Source organism: Lutjanus erythropterus, chromosome 6 (assembly GCF_056507025.1).
Source record: "Lutjanus erythropterus isolate fLutEry1 chromosome 6, fLutEry1.hap2, whole genome shotgun sequence".
Taxonomy (NCBI): domain Eukaryota; kingdom Metazoa; phylum Chordata; class Actinopteri; order Lutjaniformes; family Lutjanidae; genus Lutjanus; species Lutjanus erythropterus.
In genome coordinates, this window is record NC_139322.1 from 3207576 (window position 1) to 3234532 (window position 26957).

Here is a 26957-nt window from a genome sequence, read left to right on the forward strand (position 1 = left end):
AAGCCAAAATGTTTTGTTGTTGGTAAATAACAAAAATAAACATAAAAATAAACAAAATTAACTCACAAAATGTAAAGAAAGGAAATATTCCTGCACCTATTTTCCTTATTAAACACAAAAATACAACTGATCAGCTTCTGAATTCAAGTTTCTCTTTTTTACTGAAGCAAAACAAGTTTTAATTGCCTCGTTAACTCTGCTAATGTTAGCTGCACGAAGTAATGTTAGATTAAGCTAATGTTAGCTACACAGAGTAACTGCTAATGTTGGATTAACTGCTAGTGTCATCTACACAGACCGACTGTTAATGTTATCCATGTCTCCTTTGACTTTTATTGTGTTACGGTGCCTTTGTCACTTTCTGTCTGGTAGCAAACAATAGAAAAGTAGTTTACAAAATTTGAGATGGTGGAGCCAAAAAAGATGAAATAAACAAACAAATCATAATCTAATTTCTAATAGTTGCTGCTGTATAAAAGCAGTATCACACTCCAGGCCGTCCTGCTGATATTCAATACAACAGTGCTCAATCCAGGGAAGTATTGAAGAACCTGCACACACACACACACACACACACACACACACACACACACACACACACACACACACACACACACACACACACACACACGGCTCACACAGGTTTGACACTAATCCTTTTTATTAAATAATTTTATCTCTTCTCAGTGTCATTGCTATTTTGTGTTCACTCTAATTATCTTCCTTCCCCTGAGAGTTCCGTCTCCGTGGCGATAAATGGAGTGTCATTATAATTCTGCCTTAACGATGAAACAGGACATTACATCATGAACACGATCATCTGTGTTCAATCAGCTCTAATTTGCTCCATATCTCTCTGAACCGATCCATCTCCAGTTCTGTCTGTTCTGACCCTGGTTCGTTTCCCTGCGTCTGCAGACCCACTCCGAAGGTGGAATGGAAGAAGAAGGACGGTAGCCTGGACGAAACGAGCGGCGAACTGGACAGCTTCGGCCGCTGGCTTCGCTTTGACAGCATCATGCAGGAGGATGACGGGGAGTACGAGTGTAAAGCCTCCAACATCCACGGGTTCGTCTCACACTCCTTCACCGTCACTGTGGAAGGTAGGCTGCAGAACACACACCAACACACACGTTCTCACTCCCAACGTGTCAGATTGGTCAGTGGCCCTCGGACAGGGGTCTGCATCCTTAACCGTTTTTTGTTTGTTTTGATTTGGCATCCATAGCTCACTTATGGATACTCAAGCAGACGACCCAGTGTGTCAAAATTTAGTTGACAAAATATTTTTTGGTGTACATGCTGCACAGTTTTACAGTTAAAGAATGTAAGAATCGGTTTACACTGTAAAAATGGCTGAGACAACTCCACATTTCAAGTCAGAGTACTGCAATAGATTTTTGAGTTTCAAGCCTAACTTAAACTCTTGAGCTTTGACATAATCTTTAAAAAGTTTTGCCAACCTATTTCTTTTTGTTTTGTTGAGATAATTTACTATTCTTCTTTAGATAAACTTGAATCTTTGAGTTTTAGAAACTCAAAAAAAAATTATTTCGATATATAAATTGTGTTCACAGTGAGCTGTGGACCTGATTTTTGTTGCCTGAAAATGAAATGTCTTAATCGAAAATATTAAAAATTTTCAGACACTTTCACTTCAATCTAAGTGAGTTGTTTGTGTTTTGTTTGTAGCGTCTCCGTACTGGGTGAAGGAGCCTCAGAATCTGCTGTACTCTCCCGGGGAAACTGTGCGTCTGGACTGTCAGGCTGAAGGCATCCCAACTCCCAACGTCGTCTGGCGCATCAACGGTCAGGAGCTCGCAGGTACGACCGATTTAAATATTTTCTTTGTCTTACTGGACTGTGTTTGTTTGTCATTACAGTAAGAATGTCGACACACCAAAAGTACAGCCCCCTTGCATTTACTTATATTCCTGAAGACAGAAGTTAAGCACTCGATGAGTTTAAGAGTCTGACGTCGGGTTTAAAACGATGGATTAATTACTCCGAGTTTGTCTTTAAGTGCTTTTATTTACCATCACAATGATCAACACAGTAACCATCTGCAGGTTAAATGACAGGAAAATTAAAATATGGTCCAACTTTTATTGCATTTCTGTCCTTCATTTTTTAAATTCAGTTTGTTTTGACTGATGGAAAAATATCTCCCCACAATCAGGGATGAAATTATCGCCTTTTTAATCTTTCTGGGAACAAAAACTGAACCCAAACAATCTCTAGCAAAAGTAAAATAACAAGAAAAAACAAGAAAAATAATGAGACCAAGAGAGAACAGAAGGAAGAACAAGGAAGAAAGGAAAAGTAGTTAGAGGCAAGGAAGGATGGAAAGAAAGAAAAAAAGGGGGAAATGAAGTGAAGAAAGAAATGATAAAGGACTCAGTGTGAGACACAGTGAGTGTGACAGCTGCAGCTTCACATGTTGGTCGGCAGCTTCTTAGTTCAACATTTCTTTGTTTTCAGAGTTTCTGTTTGACAAACTCACATTATTGTCACATTGTTCAGTCCTCTTCGCCTCCTCCATCCCTCTTCCTCCTCCTCCTCCTCTTTCTCACCGTTCTGCCCCTCCCCCTCTGTGCAGCCGTGGATCATGACCCTCGTCGTAGCGTGACAGGCAGCGTGTTGATACTGAGGGACGTTGAATTTGCTGACACGGCTGTGTATCAGTGTGAGGCCCTCAACAAACACGGCTCCATCCTCCTCAACACCTACCTCTTCGTCGTCGGTACGTGCCGGTACCTTTTGGAAGCTGTTTGTACTGATAACATGTGATTGATTATTGATTATTGATGTCCTCTGTGTTCTCTCAGAGCTCCCCCCTCAGATCCTGTCCTCTGATGGAGTGGTGTACAGAGTCACTGAGGGCGGAAGCATCATGCTGCACTGTGAATCCTTCGGCTCTCCACGACCACACATCACATGGTGAGACACACAACACCAGAAACTACTGAGAGATGATCTGACTCTTTGTTTGACTCTATTCACAGAATCAGCAGAATCATCCTTTAGTTGTTACGATAACATCACTAATTGGACAGTTCACCCTAATATCAAAAATAGACATTTTCCTTCTGGCCTGCTCTTTATCCGTCTAGACAGTTTTGATGTGAGTTGCAGAATTATCGCCTGTAGACATGTCTGCCTTCTCTCCAGTGTCATCGATCTAGATGATGATGTAGATTCTACTGCAGAAAGAAAGTAGTCTGGTAGATTCTGAAGTAGTCCCAGTAGATTCTACTGCAGTAGTTCTGACATATTCTAAAGTAGTTCTGATAGATTCTCATGTAGTCACAGTAGATGCTACTGCAGAAAGAAAGTAGTCTGGTACATTCTAAAGTAGTCCCAGTAGATCCAACAGCATGAAGAAAGTAGTTCCAGTAGATTTTAACAAAGTTCTGGTGGATTGTACTGCAGAGAGAAAGTAGTTCCAGTAGACTCTAATGTTGTTCTGGTAGACCCTACTGCAGAAAGAAAGTAGTTCTGGTATATTCAGTGTAGTTCTGTCAGATGCTGCTGCAGAGAGAAAGTTGTCACAATATTCTAAACTAGTCCCAGTAGATTATACTGCAGAAAGAAAGTAGTTCCAGTAGACTCTACTGCAGAAAGAAAGTAGTTCTTGTAGATTCTAATGTGGTTTTGTCAGATGCTGCTGCAGAAAGAGTGCAGTTCCAGTAGATTCTAAAGTAGGTCCAGTAGATTTTAATGTAGTTCCAGTCAATTCTGGAGTAGCTCTGGTAGATGCTATTGCAGAAGGAAAGTAGTTCTGGTAGATTCTACTGCAGACAGAAAGTAGTTCTGGTAGATTCTAATGTAGTATATGATGACTTAAAAGTGGCAGTTCAACCCAAAATCAAATGTAGATCTTTTTCTTCTTATCTCAGTGCTGTTTATCCACATAGATGTGTGAGTTGCACAGTTTGCAATCTTCTTCTGTGATATTAAAATTGGAGTATAACCTGGGACAAAAAAAATAGAAATGATGTATAAGAGTTTATAATGGCCAAACAATTTATCCACTGATGTAGATTTACCAGTACCAGATGGATGTCAATCAAAACTTACATATTTTGATATCTGATTAGACCTCTGACTGATTTATGTTTTAATGTCTATACATTGTGTTGTTTTAGGAATATGTTGCAGATTATACCTTTAATGATCTCTTTGAATCAGTCCCTATCCCTATATGATTCTCTAACTCAGCCTCAGGTATTTACTTTAAGTGGAGCAGCACCCTCTGGTGGTTTTATTAGCAGAAAGAACTCTGTAGCCTGGTGTCTCATGCAAGAACAAACCTGAACAAACTGCTCTGAAACCATGTTTGGATGGACTCATTAAGTCATTCACAGAGTATATTTACACTGGTGTAACTTCAATTTGGACCCAAACTCCAAAAATTTGGCTGCTTGAGGCAAAAAACTAAATAAAATGACAGTAAATTCACTTCCTTTAACAGGCTTGGATACCCAGCAGTGTAGAGAAGGCTCTGGAACAACGTTTAGATTATAAAACAAAAAGTCAAATTGTGTAATTCAACAGTTACGGTCACCTGTTTCTTTGCACAGTTCTTTCTTTAGGCTTTAAACATTATGCTCACAGTGCTGAAATTGATATTGCTTCTCTCTCTCTGGTCCATCATTTATTGATCCTCTTCTATCCATCGTCCATTCACTGATGAGCCAGGAAACACACTTCCATTGATCGAGTTACTGGGATTTACTGCTGTTGCTGCTGTCGTTTTCATTTCTGGGTGTTTAATGTTGGGATGAACCCTGAAAGACTCAGGAGGGACGGAGCTGCAGCAACACTTCTGATCAATATGTGTGTGTGTGTGTGTGTGTGTGTGTGTGTGTGTGTGTGTGTGTGTGTGTTGTCTGTAGGGAGGGTGAGGACAAGCTCCCCCTGCTGTCGGACCCTCGTGTCTCCCTGCTGACCAATGGGACGATCGAGCTGTCCGACGCCAGTTATGATGACAGTGGAACGTACACCTGCTCTGTCAAACACGCCAACATCTCCATCACTGCTCACCTGGAGGTCTACAGTGAGTCTCACACACATCAGCTCCGAATTTACAGAGGAGACCAGATCCTTTAAATTTTAACAAGATAAATAGTAGATAATCAATTTACAAAGTTCTTAAAGGGACAGTTCACCCCAAAATCAAAAGTGCAGATTTCCCCCTAGTCTGTAGTGTTATTTATCCTACTAGATAGTTTTGGTGTGAGTTGCAGAGTTTTGCAGATATCAGCTGTACAGATGTCTGCATTCTCTCCAGTATAATGGGACTAAATGGCACTCAGCTAGTGGTGCTCAAAACTCCAAAAATACATTTGAAAAATTCAAAAACCAGCGTCTCTTTCCAAACAATCATGAGCCGATTACTTAAGATAATCCACAGACCTTGTTGTGAGTGGTTTCATGTAGGAACTACTTTCTCTCTTTTAGAAAAGAAAGTAGTTCTAGTAGATTCTAAAGTAGTTTGGGTAGTTTCTAATGTAGTTTCAGTAGATTCTACTGCAAAAATAAATAATGTTCTGCTAGATTCTAAATTTGTTCTAGTAGATTGTAAAGTGGTCCTGGTAGATGCTACTGCAGAAAGAAAGTGGTTCCAGTAGACTCTAAAGTTATTCTGGTAGGTTGTAAAGTAGTTACAGTACATGGTACTGCAGAAAGAAAGTAATTCCAGTAGATTCTAAAGTAGTTCCAGTAGAGTTTAATGTAGTTCTTGTAGATACTACTGCAGAAAAAAAGTAGTTCCAGTAGATTGTAAAGTTATTCCAGTAGATTCTAAAGTAGTTCTGGTAGATTCTACTGCAAACCGCTTTTTGTACAAATCCATGTAACCAATTATGAAATAGAAACTTTTCACATTTGTGGTGCCCGCTAGAGGTGAAATGCACTTTAACATGTAAGCTCAGTGAATACGCCTGAACATGTGTTTCAGTTTTCACACTGATGTTACATTGTGTTCATGAGTTATTGCAAATCTTAGAAAAAAATGTTATTTTGATAAAAAAATAAATTGAATTGAAATTCTTTAGATAACTTTGGATCAGGACAGACCATAAATAATGCTGAGTAATTTTTGTGTTGATTGGCCCAATGGTTTAAGACGAGTTTACAAAAACAGAATTTTGAAAAAAAATGAGAAAAGGTCATAGAAGTTGACATTTTTAAAACAGAAGACCAGTTGAGTGAAAATGCAGATGAACTGAATGATTCAACTGGTGAAAGAATTTTGAGTCTACATCAAGCCGTTTTCAAGACACGTGCAAAAATGTAAACTTGTTTTTTATAGCGCCACCTTGGGGTCAATAAGTGTCTTTTTTGCCTGCAACCCAGCTGCCAATTTTTATTTTGAGTTTCTGTTTTTTCTGCACAAACTCAGAAAAATAAGAAAGAAGAAGAAGAATGAAAACAAAAAAAAAATATGGTTACACAAACAGAACAGGAGGAATGGTACCACAGCTGTGCCAGATGTGCACATGCCCAGTACATATTGAAGGGACAATAAAAACCATCACAGCTGCACACAGTGACCTGTCCTGTATTTTCCCGTCAGATCGAACAGTGATACTGACGAGTCCTCAGGACGTGCGTGTGCTCAGAGGACACAACGCTCTGCTGGACTGTCACTTCTCCAAAGACGCTCAGCTGCTCAAGTACCAGATCGTCTGGAGGAAAAACGGACAGAAGCTGCAGGAATCATCACCAGATGACAAGTAAACACACGCGCACACACACACACACACACACACACACACATATTTTTCTCGCTCTACCACCATATTATTCTTTTTAACTTTTCTCATTAAAGCCCTGACACTAAAAACTGAAATTGAATGTGTGTGTTTGTCTGTGTGCAGGTACACGATTTTTGAGAACGGCACCTTGAAAGTAACGGACATCCAAACAGAAGACAACGCGCCGTATTCCTGTGAGGTCATCACTGAACTGGACAATGTAATGGCCAGTGGCTCCATTACTGTCGTAGGTGTGTGACTAAGTGTGTGTGCGTGTTTCCATCACTTCAGAGGACATTACATCGATTTACATTAATTTCCTGGACCCTAAACATTACGACCGCTTGCCTAACCTCAACCTTAAACCTAACCCTAACTCAGTCTTTACCCCAGAGTTTAATGATTTGATGATATGATTTATGTTATTTAGACTTTTGTTTCGTTCCCATAATGAAGGCGAGTCTTGACAATATGAGTGAAAATATTTATGATCATGACTGACAGTTTTCTGTTTGGACCCTCAGCACCGCCGGACCCTCCAAAAGATCTGTCTTTGTCCGTTGTTGAAGACCACAGCGTCACTCTCAGCTGGATCCCAGGACACTCACACAACAGCCCCATCAAAGGTAATGAACACACACACAAACACATTTATTAGTGATGCACAGATACCGATACGGATACTTGTACTCATACTTGGACTCCAACACATCCTGAAAAATAGCAAAGTGATAAAACACCTGAAGAACCAACACGACGCAGAGTTCAATGAATTTGTTTTTTCTTGGTTGCGCTGTTATTATCAGCAAAGAGTACAGACCAAGCTTCAAATCATCCGTTTGTGTCCGCAGAAATTAGCACGTGGTACAAATTTTTACAGGAAGTAGTAGTAGTAACGTCATCATGTCTTCCTCCAATCAGAGTTCATCGTTGAGGCCCGGGAGGAGCAGCACACGGAGGAGGAGAAGTGGAGCTGGGAGGAGTCGAACAGTGTGCCTGGAGACTTCAACCACCTGCAGCTGACCCTCCGCCCCTACTGCACCTACCGCTTCCGGGTCATCGCCGTCAACGAGATCGGCCGCAGCGAATCCAGCAAGCCCTCAAATCACTACAAGACGCCGCCAGCTGGTGAGTGACAGCAAACGCCGTAACGTTTTGTGATTTTTATTTATAGTTTTATTATTTGATTTTCATTAAAGCTGTCTGGTTTTATTCCAACACCTATTTTGACATAAATTCAGCCAAGGGTCATGTTAGTTTGTGAAATAGTCACAAAAAAAGGCCTGTATATTCATGATAGACTTTCATAATAATCATTGTGACTTTCAAACTAAAAAGACAAACATTAAGATCATTAAAGTGCGGGTTTGGAGGAGGACAGGGTCGGTCAGAGGATTTCACACTGGAGACCGGAGACCAGAGTTTTCAGTGAGTCAGTGGGTAATCGGTTGGTAATGTGTAAATTATAAAAGGGTTTTCAGGTGAACACCTCGAGTGGGTTCTAAATAAATCTCTTAAATTACAAGAGTTCTCAATCGAACCCCCAAGGTGGGTTCTAGAGAAAACCCTTGTAGTACAAAAAGGGCTCTTGGTAGAACTCCCTGGATGGATTCTAGATAAAACTCTTGGAATATAAAAGGATTCTTGCTAGAACCCCACAAGTGGGTTCCAGATAAATCACTTAAATTATACACGGGTCCCAGGGAAAACCCCCTGAGTGGGTTCTGGATAAAACGCTTGGAATATAGAAAGTGTTCTTGGTAAGAAACCCTCAAGTGGGTTCTAGGTAGTTCGTAGTAAAATTCTGTGTGTGGGTTCTAGATAAAACTAAATGGGTTCTAGGTCAAACCCCCAACGTGGGTTCTAGATAAAATCATTGTAATAGAAAACAGGTTCTTGGTAGAACACCCTGGGTGGATTCTTAATAAAATCTCTTAAATTATAAAAGAATTCTTGGTAAAACTCCCTGAGTGGGTTCTAGCTAAAACTCTTAGAACACTAATGTGTTCTTGGTAGAACCTGCTAGGTGGGCACTAAATAAAACCCTTGTAATCAAAAGGGTTCTCTGTAGAACCAGCTGGGTGGGTTTTTGTAAGCACCCTTAGAGGGTGAACAGGTTCTGCATTGAACTCCCAGACAGTGTCCTGGGTGGAACCTTTACACCATAGAAGGGTTCTCTTGAGAACCCCTCACAGGGGATTCTGGGTGAAACCTTTCATAGATTGTTCTAACAACAACACTTTATATTACATTCTGGGCAGAACTCTCTGATAGGGTTCTAAGTGGACCCTTTTCTAATGTTCTACCGGGAATCAAAAAAGGGACAATTCAAAGAGCCCTTTATGGATCTAGTAGAACCTCTTTTTTTGAGAGAGTAGGGAGATTTTGTTACCCTTGAACAGATCCGGTCCAACTGTTTCCAGTCTTCGTGCTAAGCTAAGCTAAAGGAACAGATGTGAGAGTCGGATCAATCTTCTCGTCTAACTCTCAGGAAGAAAGCAAACTGTCAAACTGTTTCTTTAAACTGGGATGTTTTCTGTGTTTGTGTCTCTGTCCTCCAGTTCCTGACAGTAACCCCACTGGTGTTCGCAGTAACTCCTCAGATCCAAAGACTCTGGTCATTATGTGGGATGTGAGTACTTCAGCCTGTTTTCTCTCATTCGTTCCCCAACACGCACGCCAGATTTAATCCAAATCCATCGTATATTCTTGCGTCTTTGCAGGAAATGACGAAGCGCTTGCATAACGGCGAAGGCTTCCTGTACAAGGTGTCATGGCGGGAGGCCGGGGGGTCGAATGTTCACTGGAATCATGCCGACATACAGTCTCCGCCTTTTGTGGTAAACAACACAGGAACATACACACCGTTTGAGATCAAAGTCCAGGCTGTCAACTCGCTCGGAGAAGGACCGTCACCGCAGGCTGAGATCGGACACTCCGGAGAGGACAGTACGTCACCTGAACGTTCATTCATTCATTACAATAACAAAGACATTATGATGAGAGGGTGATTTACTCCACATAATTCTGAGCTGATGTGACTTATATCATCACCTAATTTATTTTTCACCGCACCCCCAAATAACTTACTCTCAAAAACCAAATATTATTCCCTACAATAATTCACATGACACAAGATTCATGATATCTAAGTCAGAATAATAATCAAACCAAACAAAATTAATACATCACCATCAAATTAACTAACTTAACTAAGTTTGTGCAGAAATGGCACGATCAATTAAAAAAACAAAACAAAAACAAAAATATGATCAAAGATCCTTCATGAACATGATGCATGTTGTTGCCAGTTTGCACATTGTGTAAAATCAAAAAATAAAAAAAATACATAATAGTCAAATAAAAAAGACATGAAGAAAGATTTAAAAAATGACATGACAAAATGAAACAAAACATGGACAAGATTACCATAGAAACAAAAGGAAAATAATGAAAAAACGAGGAGCAACTAGGAGAGGTCTGTCATCTGTCATCAACAGATGGTGAAGCACCTGCTGCAATGTCACCACATCTGCCAGATGCAACCAGTAGAAATTTACAAAGTTCCACCAGCATTAACATATGATGTCCCAAGCTGAGACAAGATCTCAAACTGAAGCGCTTGCGGCCCCTAGTGGCCCGTTAATAAGAGTGAGAAGTCAGCTGTCAGTGGTCGTATAAAACAGAGCAGTCGAAAAATAATATTACTGCCCCGCAGTTGTTTGTCTCCACCAACCAGTCAAGTTACGGTTTACATCCATGTCCGTCCACATTCATATAACTTAAAATGCAATGCAAAAAAGGTTTTGGTGAGCTCACTGTGACCTTTGACCTTCAAGCACCAAATTTAAGTCAGTTCATCTTTGAGTGAAAGTGAACAGTTCTGTCAAGTTTAAAGAAATTTCCTCGAGACGTTTGGAGATATTGCATTCACAAGAATGTGCAACCTGAAAACATGACGCTTCTGGTCGCGGCTGTCGCAGGTCTGGAGCCATCAGAAAAAAAGTTTTGTCAAAAATTCTGAATCACAGACGTCCTTCCAGATACAGTCATGAATGTGCACAAATTCAGACTGATCGGTCCAGTAGTTTTACAGATTAGCAGCAGACGTTTCAGGTCTGTTCAAGCAGACTCGATGAATCAAATATATACGTACAATATTTCCCAGCAGTCATCATCAATTTTAAATTTAAGATCTTCTTCCCACTTTCTGGGCGATTTATTTTCTTCATGGAAAAATGTACAGCAAAAAAATGTGACTCATCAAATAAGAAACAAAAATGCAAAACTGGTGATAAATTCCTTCTGGCTGAATGTTGTGTCTGACCTTTTATGTCCATCCCTCATAAAAGAGGTCAAAATTCTCTTCTTATACAAAAGAGTCTGGATATAAAAAGAATGAAATGTCTTCACAGAGCATCACATCGAGCCTTGTTCTGCAAAAATGTCAAATCCAGTGTCTCTTTCTGTTTGGAATGATTTGACTTTGTCAACATGAATACTCTGTTTTGTTTTCATCTTGTTTATGGTGGAAAAGAGAGGGGTAATTGAGGGAAAATGTCCTCAGGTCAAGAGTCAAGAGCCTTGATGAGTGATGGACTGGCAGCTGTAAATTAACTGCATGCCAGTGTAGCGTTTTATCAGTGTCAGTTTGGGCTGACAGGCTGGTGCATTCACCACCAACAGGATGTTGCCTGAGCTTCATGTAGCCTCACGTGTCATCCATAATCTGCAGGTCAGACAGCATTGCCAGATTGGTTTGATGTTTTTCAGCCCAATAACTGTTCAAAATCTGCCCAAACTGGTGAAAAAACAGCATGAACAATAGTGATAACATTGTGCTTCATAACAATTTTTCAATATAACTTCATATTGAAACAATAATTTAAGTGTTCACAAGAAGGATAGAACACAGATGGGAGGTTGCATTGTACAACGCAACTATAAAAGAAAATGACAAATCGAAGTGTAGCCCCCATGTAGCCCCAGTTGCAAATATAAGATTTGCAGAAATTTCCATTGCAAATTGTCCTCTGTAGTGCAATTTTATATTTCAATTTATTGCAATTTTTGTTTGAATTTTTACCACTAGACAATGAGAGAAAGTTGAATCAAACACTTTCAGGGACTTTTTATCATGAGTCATAAATCATCAAGTCAGATATTTTTGCTATAGTGCATAGAAATTATAGTAAATAAAATACTTTTGTAAATAAACTGCTACATTTATCTGTTCCTGCTCGACAAACCAGTGCTATAAGAAAACAATAAAGAAAATAACATGTTAGGCCAAATAATTAGAACCCCTGAAAACTGCACACAGCACACAGGGGAACTTTAATTTAAATTATTTTGTTGTATGCTCGCTTCTTTTTGTCACATCAAGCTCACCGTCTCCTCCTCTCCCTCTCAGAACCTGAGGAAGCTCCCACTGGAGTTACGACAGCCGTGATGAACAGCACCATCAGAGTGAAGTGGAACGAGGCCCAGAACGTCCGAGGTCTGCTGAAGGGATACAGGGTAAAGTTCCTCAGCTGAGCTCTCTGTTGTCTCATGTCACAGAAATACTCTGACTCTGTAAATGCCCAGGAGCTTTTTTTTTTGTCCTGTTAGTTTCTCTTAGTTAGTGAGGTACTGGAAATAAAAACTGGATTTAACATTTGGTGCAGCGTTCAGTCATGAGCCTTGAAACAAAAGTGCGTTGCATTTGTGGCCCCACCGTTTACAACCTGAACATAACAAATATATGAAACAAAAATACAGACAAACCTTTTTCTTTTAAACCACATTTTAATTATCTTATGTTTTATGTTTTCAAAATTTAGTTGTATTTTAATGGCACGTTTTTAAAAAATATTTCTGACATTCCCCTGGCTACCACTAGAGGGAGCTCACATACCACCAGCAGTGCCTGTACTGCAGTCTGAGAATCTGGGATTTTATCAATAAAAAGTCAGAAAATAATAAATAATAATTAAAAAAATGTCACATTTAAGAAACTTTGCTAATAAAACTTTTAAAAAATTGCCCATTAATTAAATTTGTTCCAAATTCATTTTCCACCTCAACTAATAGTTTGAGCTGTAGTTTTAAATCACACATTCTTGTCCTACCAAAATACACAAACTTTAAAAATGATTACTACCAACAGTCTAATTCAATTTTTTTTTTTGCTCCATGCTAGAAAACGTCTTTATCACAGACAAGAATTCACAAATTCAAACAATTTAAAAATGTATTAAAAGCTTTTAAAATCTAAAAGTAACAATACCTATAAAAAAAATGTGCTATTATAATCATCTTTGTTACAAAAACATATTTTAATCAGGCAAAAAAAAAGGTTTAGCTATACCCCAAGGACCCCTGTCTCACTTCCTGGTTTAAAAAAGGCAGGAATACTGCTCAAGCACTTTCAAATTTCTATTTATCAGATGTGTCAAAACCATATGTCAACTCTAAATCAAAGCTAAATAAGAATTATGGTTTAAAAGTGTGTATTTTGATTAACATCAAGAGAACTCTGAGACACTTTAAAAAATAAAATGTCTGCTCACTACGACGACTATGCTGTGAAATTTTGTCGACTCTGACGTTTCAGACGTTTCATCAACATTTAATAAAAAATTTAATCACTAGTTTTGATTAAGTTTGATCTTTTTAAATATATTTTCCAGGATAATTGAAAAGCAAATGAGTGAAATCTATCAAAAGCAGCACTGATACATCCTTGGGATGAACTGCACATTAATGTGGTTCTGTCTGCCTCTCTGTCAGATCTACATCAGGAGGTTGGGTCTCCAGAGCAGCCGGAGACGGAGGTCTCTTGGAAAACTGCCCCACGAGGAGCAGAAGGAGGAGAGGCCAGAGCGGGAGAAGGAGAGAGGCAGCGACGACATCAGGGTGGAGGAGGTAGAGGGCACCAAGACGTCCACGGAGGTGACGGGGCTGAAGCTGTATTCTCGCTACGAGCTGTCTGTCACTGCCTTCAACAGCAAAGGGGAGGGTCCCCACTCCCCGCCGCACCACTTCACCACCCCAGAGGGAGGTGAGTTTAACTGAAACCTCACAGAAAGAGATACTGACCCCTGGATGAGTTTATCAGACGGTGCTGACCGCTGTGTTCCTGTGCAGCTCCTGGTCCTCCTGCATCTCTGAGGTTCGAGAGCCCGTCAGAGAAATCACTGATCCTCTACTGGACCCCGCCGGTTGAAACCAACGGCTTCCTGCTGGGATACGTGCTGCAGTATCAGGGTAAGGGTTTCCTCAGGGGCTGCAGAAAAATGATCGGAATGGGGAGGAAATTATTTTCAAGGTTTGTACGGCACCTTTAAAAAATAAAGTCATCTCTGCGGCACTACACTACCTCATTTTAATGCTGTTTCTTCACACATTTTTCTTTGGTCGTATTGCAGTTTTTTTGCATTTACAGTTACCTGTGCAGCCTGAGGTGCTGGCTAGCTAACAAGCTACGGATGAGCCACGATGCAGAGATGCAAGTTTAATGACAAATGGTTGGAGGAGAATAAGTCAGATAAGTGGCTAAAGTCGTCATGACGGGCCCCATTGTATTCTGTTTTGATTTGCCCAACCATCAGGTGTGGTTTACCAACAGTGTGTTTGGTTTTATATGAATTACTGAGGCTGTTGTGTTGTGTTGAGGTCACAGAGGAAGTTGTCGGAACCATGGAGTGGATCAGCTGACACCAGATAACCTCAACATACATCACAGTCATCACTGGACAGCTTTACATGACAAAAATACCAATGAAAATAACAAATTATTCTTTTACAGAATATAGTTTTTATACTTTATTTAAAGTTTTTATAGTTTATGTAGAATAAGCATTTAAAGGCATAGTTTGTCCAAAAATGAAAATTCAGTCATTATCTACTCACCTTCATGCTGATTGAAGGTCGGGTTTAGTTTTTTAGTCCATAAAACCCTGCTGGAGTTTCACAGAAAAACTGTGTTGCAGAATCTCCCAAACAGTTTCAATGAATCAGTTTTTAAATGTAAAAACCTGCAGCGTTTTGTTTTTTGTTTGTGTGTAGAATAAACGGTTCAATATTTCCTTCTGGCCTGAAAAAAAATGACTTAAGTAAAGTAAAAGTACCTCTAAACAGTACTCAAGTACAGTACTTTAGTTGAGTAAAAGTATTTGTTCCACCCCAGCGCTGCTGACCTCTGACCTCTGACCTCTGGCTGGTTTGTGTTTGATGTGCAGAGGCGGAGAGCAGACAGCTGCAGATGGAGATCATCGGTGATCCCACTGTGACTTACTTTGAGTTGGACTCTCTGGACCCCAACAGTCATTACATCTTCAAAGTGAACGCTCGCACTGCCGCCGGAGACGGACCTCCAATCACACGGCGCGGCGCCACCCTGCTGGAAGGAGGTGAAATCGCAGTTTCTGTCTGTTGTTCTTCTCTTTTCATTGACATCCTTCAAACATTATTCATGACCGCCGTCTCTTTCTCCGCCCAGTTCCTCCCTCCAACGTCACCATCGTTGCCGGGAACACGTTCCTCAACCTGAGCTGGGTGCCCGGAGAACGAGCCAGGAACCACGGCTTCCACATCCACTACCTCAGGAAGACCTGTAAGAAAAGGGTTCTCGGTAGAACCCCCTGCATATGTTCTAGACAAAACCCTTAGAATATAGAAAGGTTCTCAGTAGAACTCCCTGTGTTTGTTCTGGATAAAACCCTTAGGTTCTCGGTCAAACCCCCTGCGTACGTTCTAGATAAGTACTTTGAAATATAAAAAGATTCTCATTAGAACGCCCTGCTTCTGTTCTAGATAAATACATAGAATATTAGAAATTGGAATGTAATAAGATTCCTGGTAGAACCTTGGTTTGTTCTAGATAAAAACTTGAAACATAAAAAGGTTCTCAGTAGAACCCTCTGGGTGGGTTCTAGATAAAACCCTTAGAATATAAAAAGGTTCTCGGTCGAACCTCCTGCTTGGGTTCTTGTTGGCACTCTTAGAAGATGGGAAGGTTGTGGATAGAATGTCCAGAGAGGGTTCTATTTGGAACCATTACACCATGAAAGGGTTCTCTGTAGGACCTCCTACAGGGGGTTCTAGATGACACCTTTCACATATGGTTCTTTGTATAACACTTCATGTTGGGTTCTAGGTAGAACTTTCTGAAAGGGTCCCAAGTGAAACTTTTATAAAAGGTTCTAACAGGAACCATAAAGGGTTCTCCCTACAGGGATGACCTGAGGAACCCTTTATGGTTCTAGTTTTTACTTTTTTTTACTAAGAGTGTAACTTTACTTTAATCCATGGTATACCTGTGTGTGTGTGTGTGTGTGTGTGTGTGTGTGCGTGCGTGCGTGCGTGTGTGTGTGTGCTGCAGTCGGAGGTCAGTGGGAGGAGTCAGAGGTGGTGAACTCCACGCAGGGTTTCTATTCGCTGACGGGCCTCCAACCAGGAACTCTGTACCACCTGATGATCATTCATGGAAACGAGACTCAGTGGCAGGACGAGGCGTTGACCTCTGGACCAGGTGTCTGTTTGTTCTGATGTCATTTTCTTCACTTCACGACTGTAAACTCTGTGTTTTGTCGAGGTTTTGATTTTTACTCTTAAAAAAAATCCACTTTTCAGACAAACAACTGAGATTTTTAAGCAGAATATCAACTTGACGTTTTTATTTTTGTCTTCGATCTGAAGCTGAACCCAAATGTTTTCATGCTACATAACATCATCTTCTTCTTCTACTGCTGAATTCCGGCAGTTCTCTTCCTCTTCCAGTGATAATTTTTTTTTGTCAGGTGATCCGTCACAGCGCTTCCTATCGCCTGGCAGTGAAAACAGCAATTGATGGAACGTCTCGTCATTGGCGAGGAAAGAGTTAAAGAGAACTGAGAGAACTGTAAAGAGCCAACTTTTCACGCTGTGAAAAGCCAAATAAGTTAGCAGTACTCAAAAACTTGAGGCAGACAGTTACCATAATTTTCTTGAGTTCAGAAATTCAAAAGTTCAGCTCTTAAATATTTGCTGCATGTACTGATTACAGATAAATTAAGATTGTTGATTACGCCTACTCAAATATTTTCAGTAATTTCAACTCACCTCTTCACACTTCTTTTGCAGTAAGTTAACAGAACTGAATAAATTTTGCACATTATTTAATTTTCAGGGACTTTTTCCCTCATAAATCAAAAATCATGAGTTTAATGAACACAAAAGAAAGAAAATTGTACTGCTGCTTGACTTTTTTAAGTGAGTAGAGCATCTAAACAAAAGTTTTCACTACCTACTACAAATAATTATTAGAGCATGTGGTTTTACTGTGCATAAAATGGTATATATTTTAAAACAAAGATGATTATAATGGCATGTTTACACCTGTGTTATCAATAGGTATTATTACTTTTAGATTTTGAAAGCTTTCAACAGATTTTTAAATTGTTTGAAGTTGTGATTTTTGTCTGGGACAAAAGGCACAGATCAAGTTTAGTAATTTAAAAAACGAAAGCAAACCAAAAATTATTTCAGAAATTACATATATTTCATGTATATTAAACCTTAAGGAATAAAATTTCACAAAAAAATTGAATTAGAGTTTTGGCATTAATCATTTCATATGTTTTTTGATAGGATGTGATTTGTCCAAATTCTCAAGAATGGATGAACTTTTCACTATTTGAAAATATTCAGTGTGCAGATGAAGAAGTCCGGAGCGCCGGCGGTAAAAATCCACGGCGTTGAGGATTTTCTCGTGTTGTTGACGATCTCTCTCTGTCTCTCAGTGCCAAAGGAGATGACCAGCGGCTTCGCCACCCAGGGTTGGTTGATAGGACTCATCAGCGCCATCGTGCTGCTGGTGCTCATACTGCTCATCCTCTGCCTCATCAAACGCAGCAAAGGCGGCAAATACGCAGGTGAGACAAACAACACACTGACAGTGTTGTTGTGGTTTTTTTGTGTTTTTTTTTTTTTTTTATATAATAAATGGTCCAGCACTTTGGTCATCAGTTGTTGTTTTGACATGATTGGATCGGACTGATGTTGAGGTTTTTTCCTACAGTGAAGGACAAAGAAGACAAGGAGGTGGACTCTGAAGCTCGGCCAATGAAAGATGAGACCTTTGGAGAGTACAGGTGAGTCCTGAGGCAACTTTATTTCTTCCAGAGGAACGTTGAACTCTTATGAACATTAATAAAAAACCCACAAACTGCGCAAGACAGAATCTCAAGACACACCTGCATCTGTACAAAATAGACCCAATAACACATTACTTAAAAATATTTATTCATAGAATAATTCAAGAATTCATGTGAGACATTTTAAAATGATAATTTTATAAAATGTGGTCATGAAACTAAAAAGAGGAAGAGACACCAATAATTCCCGCCATTCTTTAACTGCACACGAGTATAGAATTTGCCTCTGATTGCGCACAAAGTGCTGGTACAGTAAATTTGAAAATTATTCATAACTGTCCAGGAAAAAAAGTCCCAAAGTTCCACAGATTGTTTGTTTTCTAGTTTTCACAGAATCGTTATGGAAATCCACAAAAGTTTTAGAAAAGTCATTTGTGCTTGTTTAGTATCATTATTTTAGTATTCTATATGGGCCTCTATGTACTTTGCACTTTCATCAGTTCTGAATGGTCTTTTAAATGTTCTTTTATTCTTCAGTATTTAAAAGGGTTGGGATTTTGTGGTTTTCTGTTTTTATTAACTCTTGCTCTGTAAATCCTTTAATACAGAAAACACTTTGTGCTTAAGGTTTAAAAGTACATTATTATTATTATTATTATTATTATTATTATTATTATTATTATTATCATTATTATTATTATTATTATTATTATTACTATTATTATTATTATCATTGACTGACTGATGGATAATTACCTCATACAACCTGAGGAAACCAAAAAGGAACCTGAATACTTTCATTTCAAAATAAAGTACTGTTGATCCATTTATTATACTCAGTCATTTACAGTTTGTATATGAATATATTTTACACAGTGCTTCAGATTTGATTAATTTGGAATGAATCAACTAACTAACACTTTTTTATTTTCTGTTTTTGCACTAATATTTTATCTGCTTGCTTTATCTGTCTGTGTAGCTCTAACACTCCCGGCTCTCCTTTCTTTTTTATCTGACTTTTCTTTCTTCCCTTAATGCTCCGCCTGCAGATCCCTGGAGAGGTGAGGAAGTTAAACACCTCTTTAACTCTTTTATGCATGTTTCGTTTCATGACTGTGTTGTGACAGTGTGTCTTTAAATTTAATTAATTGAGTTTGGTTTACGAAATTTTAACATCGATCAGGAATATTTCAAAGCAGAAACAACTGAAACTAAGTTAAACTAAGTTATTTTTTGAGACTATTTATGTGAGACTTTTTTTTTCTCTCTGTGTCATCCTGCAGCGACCCAGACGAGAAGCGCTCAGACAGCCAGCCGTCTCTGTGCGGGGACAGCAAGCTGGGGAGCGACGACTCTCTGGCTGAATACGGAGACAGCGTGGACATCCAGTTCAACGAGGACGGCTCGTTCATCGGCCAGTACAGCGGCCGGGGGCCTGTTCCCCATGGCAACGAGAGCTCCGGTCCCGCCTCCCCCGTTAACGCGGTCCCACCTCCTCCCATTGCTCCGTCCATGTCAAGCATCCTGAACCGGCCCAGCTAGACACACACACACACAGACACACACACACATACACATTACAAAAACACACATACACAATGCCTGCCTGCAACAAAACACGAAGGGACAGACCACTCCTGAGTCCACTGCCTGTAATGTTATAGTGCAAAACACACACACACACACACACACACACACACACACACACACACACACACACACACACACAGATACAGTATCAATACATTCCACAGTTTATGCAGTGAAGCTGTTTACAGGATGTCTCGCCTTTTCTACTACAAGTTTACACACTCACACAGAAATACACACACACCTACAAGCAAACACATGAAATCAGACGATCCTTCACTCTTCTAGAAGAAAGAAAGACAGAGAGACGTGGAGGACAGGAGCCAGCTGCACCAGATGTTTGTAACTCTGAAGTTAAAATTTATGCATCACTAAATTAAAGCGGGCTGCACCACAAAAACTTGTTCCAGATACATTACAACTGATGTTTCTGCCCGCTATCAATGCTGCGGTTCCTTGTTTACATTCTGGAATACTATCAGATGTAACTGAAGCCTCTTTCACACACGCCGTCTGTCCCTGAAATGTTCAGGAACATTTCCTGCACAGGGTCGAGTGTGAATGGGAGCAGGGATCGATATTCAGGGAAGAAAATGTACCACCAGTTTTTCAGTGTTGCCAGATTGGTTTGATGGTTTCAAGCTCAATAACTGCTCAAAATCCGCCCAAATAGATTTTTTAAAAACTAAAATATAAATTAATATTAGTTCATTAGTGTCCTTCTTTCTGTCAGTCATTAATTTCTCCCCACCCATGGAAAACCTGAAAAAGTTAAGGTATTTCCAGAAGTTCCCGAAGATTCCCAAATTTTTGCTTTCCAGGCCCAGAATTGTCATGGAAATCTGCAAAAGTTTTAGAAAAGTCAGGGAATCAATGGTAACAGTCATGTGGTTCATAACAATTTTTCAATCTGACATGATAATAAAACTACAACTTAAGTGTTAACAACCGGGATACGATGCAGATAAGAGCTACATAAATAAAGGGTTTTATCTGACTTTCTCAACTGAAACCAGCCTTAATGTATTTAAAAGTTCAAGCCCATTTAAACCTACAAAATGCAACTCAGAACAGCCCAGCTGGACAGGAAACCACTGAGGTGCACAGAGAAGTCATTATCTGTATCTGTATCTGTTCAAAATGATCTGTCTCTGTATCTGTATTCAGATCGAAGACTGGTAGTGCATATGGCTTACGTGAAATGTTGTATTTTCTGACTTAATATTCATTAGCAAAAGTATCAAAATGATTTAATATTTGCAAATAATTAATTATGATATATATTTCACATCCTTGTGCTGTACTTTTCATCTCTCTCTGGTTTACTGGCTGAGACTTCTCTGTAACCCAGTTTTGTAACTGACCAGTTTGAAATAATAGTAACTAAGTGTGTAAGAAAGACAAAGTGATGGATTTACAAACAGCTGGTGCATCCCGGTCCAGGAGAGGAAGATGATGTGATGAAGAGTGAGACAAAGAAAAAGGGAAAAAAAAAAACAAAAAACATTGTTTCATCTTGTCTGAACAAAATGTCTCCACCACATTATTTCATCTTGTACAAATATTTACGTCTCATAAACACATTTAAAGTCATTTTTTAATATAAACATCAGTTCTTTTTTCACTTTCTGTGCATCATTGTCAAACGTCACCACCATGTGTCTTTGTCCGTGTCGTCTGTGAGCTCTTTATTTATGTTTGTGTGCATGCGTCTGGGAATGATCTCGCTATTTATTGACGTCCGCGCGGCTGTCAAACCTAAGATGCACGCCCCTCCCCGAGGCATTTAAAAATCATTCGGTTGATGTTCAGCGTGTGAGTTTAAAGAGTGACTGTTAACTTTGTGTGTGCGTGTGCGCTCGTGTGTGATTGTTCATGCTCTCCATCCCTGCCCTGTAACCTGCAGCGATGGGAGATCTGTTGCCTTAAGAGTCCAGTTGAGCCTCCTCTCCTCCTTCTGTCTGTCCGTCCGTCTGTCAGTCATCCATTTCTCCTCACACACACTCCTTTTCCATCATCCTCCTGTTTGCTCAGCAGGTAAAAATGCAGGACGAGGACGTTACGGCGGCCCTGAGAGCTCATAAAACTGCAAACACAAAGGGAGAACGCAACAGAAATGAGTTACAAAACAGTTGAGGAAACTGTTTTTATATATTCTGATCATTTATCATATAATATTATTTGAATTTATAAGGTGGTAATCATTAAAAGGCTAATATATTCCCAAAGATTCACAAATTTTTATGTTTTCCAGGATAGTCTGCAGAAATTTTATAAAAGTCAAAATTAATAATATCCATGAAAGTTTTAGAAAAGTGCTTCATGTGTTGTCGAGGGCTGGGTAACGTTCAAAAATCACGATACTGTTTGCAATACCTCGACTTTACCGGTTCCTCAATGATGGATGACCAATTTTATGAATTATATAAATTATAAATTTTTAACACAATTAAATTGTTGGCATTTTCCCACTCAAAGCAGTTTTAGATAACAGAAAATAAGCCGCAGCTTGGAGATTTACTCATTATGGAACTGGAATTTTTTACCAAATGACAGAGCATTTTTCAATACTTGATAGGAATGAAGCAATACAGAAGGTTCTATAAAAGTATTGAATTTCGGTACCCAGCCCAGTGTTGTCAGAGTAGTGAATCATGTTTGTTCGCAGGTCCATTATTTTATTATTTTTTAAGGTTTTTATATATATATATTTATATACATTCTGCAGCATCCCAGTAGAGTCCATATGAATTTAAATCCAAATAATCAAATGTTGACGCATGTTCTATCCAGCCCTTCTAAAAATGTTTCCCCATATGACCTGATGTAGGTTTCTGCATGATGACTTTGCAACATATAAATCCCCCTATAGGTAGATGGAGGGACGAGCATCAGCGCTTTAACCTACGTCAGCTCTGTTTGCAAACGGCTGAGTCCAAATTTCCAAATTTGAAAAACTTTGAAAAACCTAGAAAAGAATGCAGATGGCGTTGACCTTAAAGTTGCATTGCACTGAGCTTTCAGGGCCACCGTAGAATGTGATTACAGACAGAGAGACGCTCCCTATGCACACACATGCACACACACACACACACACACACACACACACACATCATGCACACATGTATACTGATGCACGCATATAATGGAGGCTTATGGAAAGCGGTCCTCTGTAGCAAAACCATATGGGACCCTCTGAAGGAGAGAGGGAGGATGGAGGAAGAGGAAGACAGGAACATGAGGAGGAGGAGGAGGAGGAGGAGGAGGAGGAGGAGCAGGAGTTGACAGAAATAGAGAATCTGACGTATCGTTCTCTGAATGTAAATAGAACCTTAAGATTGTCATTTTTTTATTTCCATTGCTTCTTTTATAAGATGATCAAATTGTAATTTTTTTTTATTCTGCTCTGTTTGCTTTGGTGCTGCAGTGCTCCTTCGCTGACCTGCTGCAGCCTTTGTATCATACAACCCCCCCAACCCCCACACCCCCCACCATCGTCCCCTCTTAGGTTTTCCTCTTGTGTCCATTAGTAGACCAGAGACATTTAGAGAAGACTAGAATCATAGCGAGAACAACGGACCCCTCCCTTCTTCATTGAGTTTTCTTTATAGCGCTTAGAGATGCAGCAGATAATACGGATTATGAAGAAGTTGTGTCATAAATGTTAACACTTATGGTCAGTGGACTTGGTGGCCGACAGATTTTCATTTTAAAATGAGAAAACCAAAATCGGGACACAAGCTGTTTACAGATTCCCATTTAGAAATGTGGAAACAAAAAATAGCAGACGACTGTTCTTTGTTTTCTTTTTTCTTTTTCTTTTTTGATCATAAAAAATGGAAAACAAAAATGGAAACAACCCATTTCTTAATTTTTGTTTTGATATTATATTTGGTGGCCAACAGATTTTGTTGTTTTTCATTCTCTATGTTTTATTATCCAAATAAATGGGAAACAGGTTGGTTGTTTTCCATTTTCATTTCCCTTTCTCTTAGTTGTAAATGGTAAACAACCCATTTCCTGATTTCAGTTTTCTCATTTTAAAATGAACATACATCAGCCCACCAAGTACGCCGACCGTTTATCCACCTCGCCAAGGCAGTGCTGTGTTAATGGACGTAGGCGAGATGTGTCGATGTCTTCTGCAGCCCTGGATGGAGCGTTACAGGAAATCATTCTTAATACTTAGAGGGTTTATTTTTGTGGCTTCACTGTCAGACGAACGCTGATGTCTGATGAATGAAGGTGAAGCAGGATTTCCGACCAGGAGCTTCCAATGTGTTTGGACCCAGAGCTGAAGTTTGTTTCTCATGTTTGTGGAGCAGAGAGGGACCGGAGAGACGAGCCTGAGGACGCATTTCACACACAAACACTGAGCAGAGAGGCATGAAAAAGACCAAAACACACAATGTGTTTATGACTTCCATTCCTACTGAGGACGTAAATCTTAAAAAAGTCCTTGCAAACATATAGTTTCACTTTTTAAAAGGCTTTCAGTAATTTCCTAAAACAGCTGCTGACAGTAGTTTTTAACAAACAAACAGGAGAAACTAGTGCATTAGTTGTGGACTATTTTCAGCAGCGGATTAATCCACATTTGGTGCTTTAGTTAGTATTAGGGGCAGCAGGATGGTGGGTGTGGGACTGAGTCCTTATGGAGAACAACCTTCTCTGTAGTCTGGAGAGAACTGCATTCTGTAGCTGGAGTAGGCCCACTCAAGATGGGTCTTGGTCTTGAGACCACTTCTTCAACGTCACACTCTTGTCTTGGAATGAACCACATTTTTACATGGTCTAAATACCGTCAAAACCATCCTGTGCATTGTCTGATTTATTTAACGTCTTTACTCAAAACTTCTTGCTTCAAATGCAACCGATATCTGGACTCATTTCTAATTTGAAATTCAATAGTTAACACTATGGTGTCAGCCCCTCAAATTAGAAATCCCCGTCCTGTCTCGGTCTCGATTCACTCTGATCTTGGTCATGACTTGGTCTTGGTTAAAAATCACAGCAGTAATCTCCTACATATTTTTTTACCTACATATTCAATATCTTTAGGTAAACTACTTACATGTGTCTGCTATCAAAAAACATTGAAAGTTTTTCAAAAGCGAGAACAACTCGCAAGAAGTTAAACAGCAAGTGGGTCCCAGTTATAACAGCGTGAGCAATGGTTGTAACACAGCTAGCACAGATGTTTTGTGTTGATTTTATACCAAGGATGTAATCAGATATTGTATAAAATATAATGATATGATGGAAATTTAGTAGATACTCTTGCAGTACATTGATTACACCAACTCAATTTGTAAAATTTGACCGATGGAAGTTGTAAAAATACAATACAACCCTAATCTGATCCTACAAATCTGCTGCCCTGCAAGGTAAAATATCCGGTGAGGATCAGCATAATTCCAGGTTAATGGTAACAGACAGGAAGTCCATCGCAGAGACCATTTTGGAAAAGCTGCTTGAGAAAAACACTGAGAGAGGACGGATGGCTTTAGCCAGCTCAGCGTGGTTGCACTCTTAGGGCGTTTTCACACCCACCTCGTTTGGTTTCAAACTTTTCTGTTTGATCTGGACCAGTGTGAAGCCTCCCCCAGACGGGCCACGGACCAGACCAAAAAGCCAGACTTTTGGTCTGTCAAAAAGATGTGGTCTGGATCAAAATGAACCATGGTTTATTTTGTTTCTAGTGTGAAAACATTTTGGGGTGGTTCAGACTTTCAGACCAGTTACAGGAAATGGTGACCCCTGGGGTGTTCGATTGTTTACATCCAACATGAACCAGTGGGATGTTTACAGGATGTTTATCTTTGTTTGCCTTGTTTTGTGTTGTCAGACAAAAGGACACAGAACTATGACAACTGTCCTCATGGAGTCGTCTCTCAGTGTAATAATCCACAGTCCAACATGTTGCCTTGTTAAAAACATCTCGCACGTCTCCCAGGCTGGCTCCTGTCTTCTTCTCTGCTCCGGATGCTGACTGAACAGCTGCCTGTCTGTCTGTCTGTCTCTGTTGCAGCCTTCTTTTATACATATAAACATGTTGGGAAAAAACACAAAAATGAGTAAAAAGTAAAAAAAAGACAAAAAACCTTAGGTATAAATAATAAAAATACTGCTAATGATAACAACAACAACAACAACAACAACAACAACAGTGCTATTATCAGTTACCATGATGCGATCAGTATTGTCGTCAGTAGCGATGATATGATCAATAAGTAACACAATGAAATGAATCAGTATCACAGGATCGAGCAGGGTGTGTGTGTGTGTAGGTGGGGGGGTGTGGCTGCACACACACACAAAGAGGAGGGCTGGGTGGGTGGGGTGGGGGGGTGTACTGCAATATTAAGGTGTGCTGATGTTGTACCTGCTTGTTGCATTGTGCGCTGTACTGTAGCTGACAAACTAACCCCCCAACTGTCAACAACTAATAAATAAACATGGACTACGCATATCCTGAAAACACCGGAGCTGCTGCCTCTTTTCTTCTGTCTATATGTGTTGTTGTGCATCTGTCTTTGTGAGGACCACAATTTTAGAATGAAGGAGTGAGGACCGTTTTGCAAAGTGAGGACCTTTCGCCCAGGCCTCTCTTTGGAAGTGCTGGGAATGTTCATATGGCCTTACGTGTCTAGTATGACCTGAGGGCTGCACCACGAAGGAAGCTCAGCACAGCCAGGCTTTCTTTACATGAGCTGGCTCGACAAAACTTAAAACCCCAATTAGAGAAAGACCCCCATGTTTAGACCTAGAGAGACAGACAATACATTTATAAGGTAGAGAGATGAAGGGACAACAGCTGTGCATACACTCGTGGAGGGAAAAACTTTTAAAACTTTTGACAAACTTTGAATTTGAACCTAGAAAATGGGAACCTGTTCAGACAGTTGCAGCTAAGATTTTTACGGAGGTGGAAAGAGTTCTGAAAATCTGTACTCAAGTACAAGCACTGTTACATTACTAAAATATTACTCAATTATATGTAAAAGTACTGGTGTTTGAAAAATGCTGTATAAATATAGAATAATTTAAGGGGTTATAGTTGTTGACAGGGGTGAAATAGTTGAACAGTTTGATGACCACAGGCAGAAGTGATTTCCTGTGGCGCACTGTGGTGCATCTTGGTGGGATGAAAGTTCTCTTGTGCCTGACCACTGTGGAGTGGGTGTGAGACATTGTCCAAGATTGTCCGTAGCTTAGACAGCATCCTCCTCTCTGACACCGCCATCAGAGAGTCAAACTCCACCCACCAACAACGCCACTGGCCTTGGGGATCAGTTTGTTGAGTGCATTGGCGTCCACCACCCAACAGCATGAAGGATGGCACAGACTCATAAAACATCCTCAACAAAGTCTGGCAGATGAAGGATCTCGGCCAACTCAGAAAATCAAGACGGCTCTGTCCCTTCCTGCAGAGGGCATCAGTGTTCTTTGCCCACTCCCCACAGTTTACTGTCAACATGAACCC

General features: G+C 39.9%; 1 protein-coding gene across 2 annotated transcripts in view; it reads left to right on the forward strand.

The window, feature by feature from the left end:
- LOC146324649 (neural cell adhesion molecule L1.1-like) overlaps positions 1–22956 on the forward strand; it is a 61458-nt gene extending 38502 nt beyond the window's left edge. For both annotated transcript variants that reach the window (XM_084720240.1, XM_084720241.1), the window contains 20 exons: positions 919–1103; positions 1693–1824; positions 2600–2743; positions 2829–2940; positions 4899–5059; positions 6581–6740; positions 6885–7012; positions 7286–7387; positions 7683–7889; positions 9323–9393; positions 9485–9710; positions 12175–12281; positions 13536–13806; positions 13893–14012; positions 14987–15157; positions 15247–15360; positions 16129–16278; positions 17528–17659; positions 17806–17878; positions 19165–22956. In XM_084720240.1, coding sequence (XP_084576366.1) covers positions 919–1103; positions 1693–1824; positions 2600–2743; positions 2829–2940; positions 4899–5059; positions 6581–6740; positions 6885–7012; positions 7286–7387; positions 7683–7889; positions 9323–9393; positions 9485–9710; positions 12175–12281; positions 13536–13806; positions 13893–14012; positions 14987–15157; positions 15247–15360; positions 16129–16278; positions 17528–17659; positions 17806–17878; positions 19165–19423 — 3025 coding nt within the window. In that variant the 3' untranslated portion in view covers positions 19424–22956. The remainder of the gene's footprint in view (positions 1–918; positions 1104–1692; positions 1825–2599; positions 2744–2828; positions 2941–4898; positions 5060–6580; positions 6741–6884; positions 7013–7285; positions 7388–7682; positions 7890–9322; positions 9394–9484; positions 9711–12174; positions 12282–13535; positions 13807–13892; positions 14013–14986; positions 15158–15246; positions 15361–16128; positions 16279–17527; positions 17660–17805; positions 17879–19164) is intronic.
- Positions 22957–26957: the final 4001 nt, after the last annotated feature.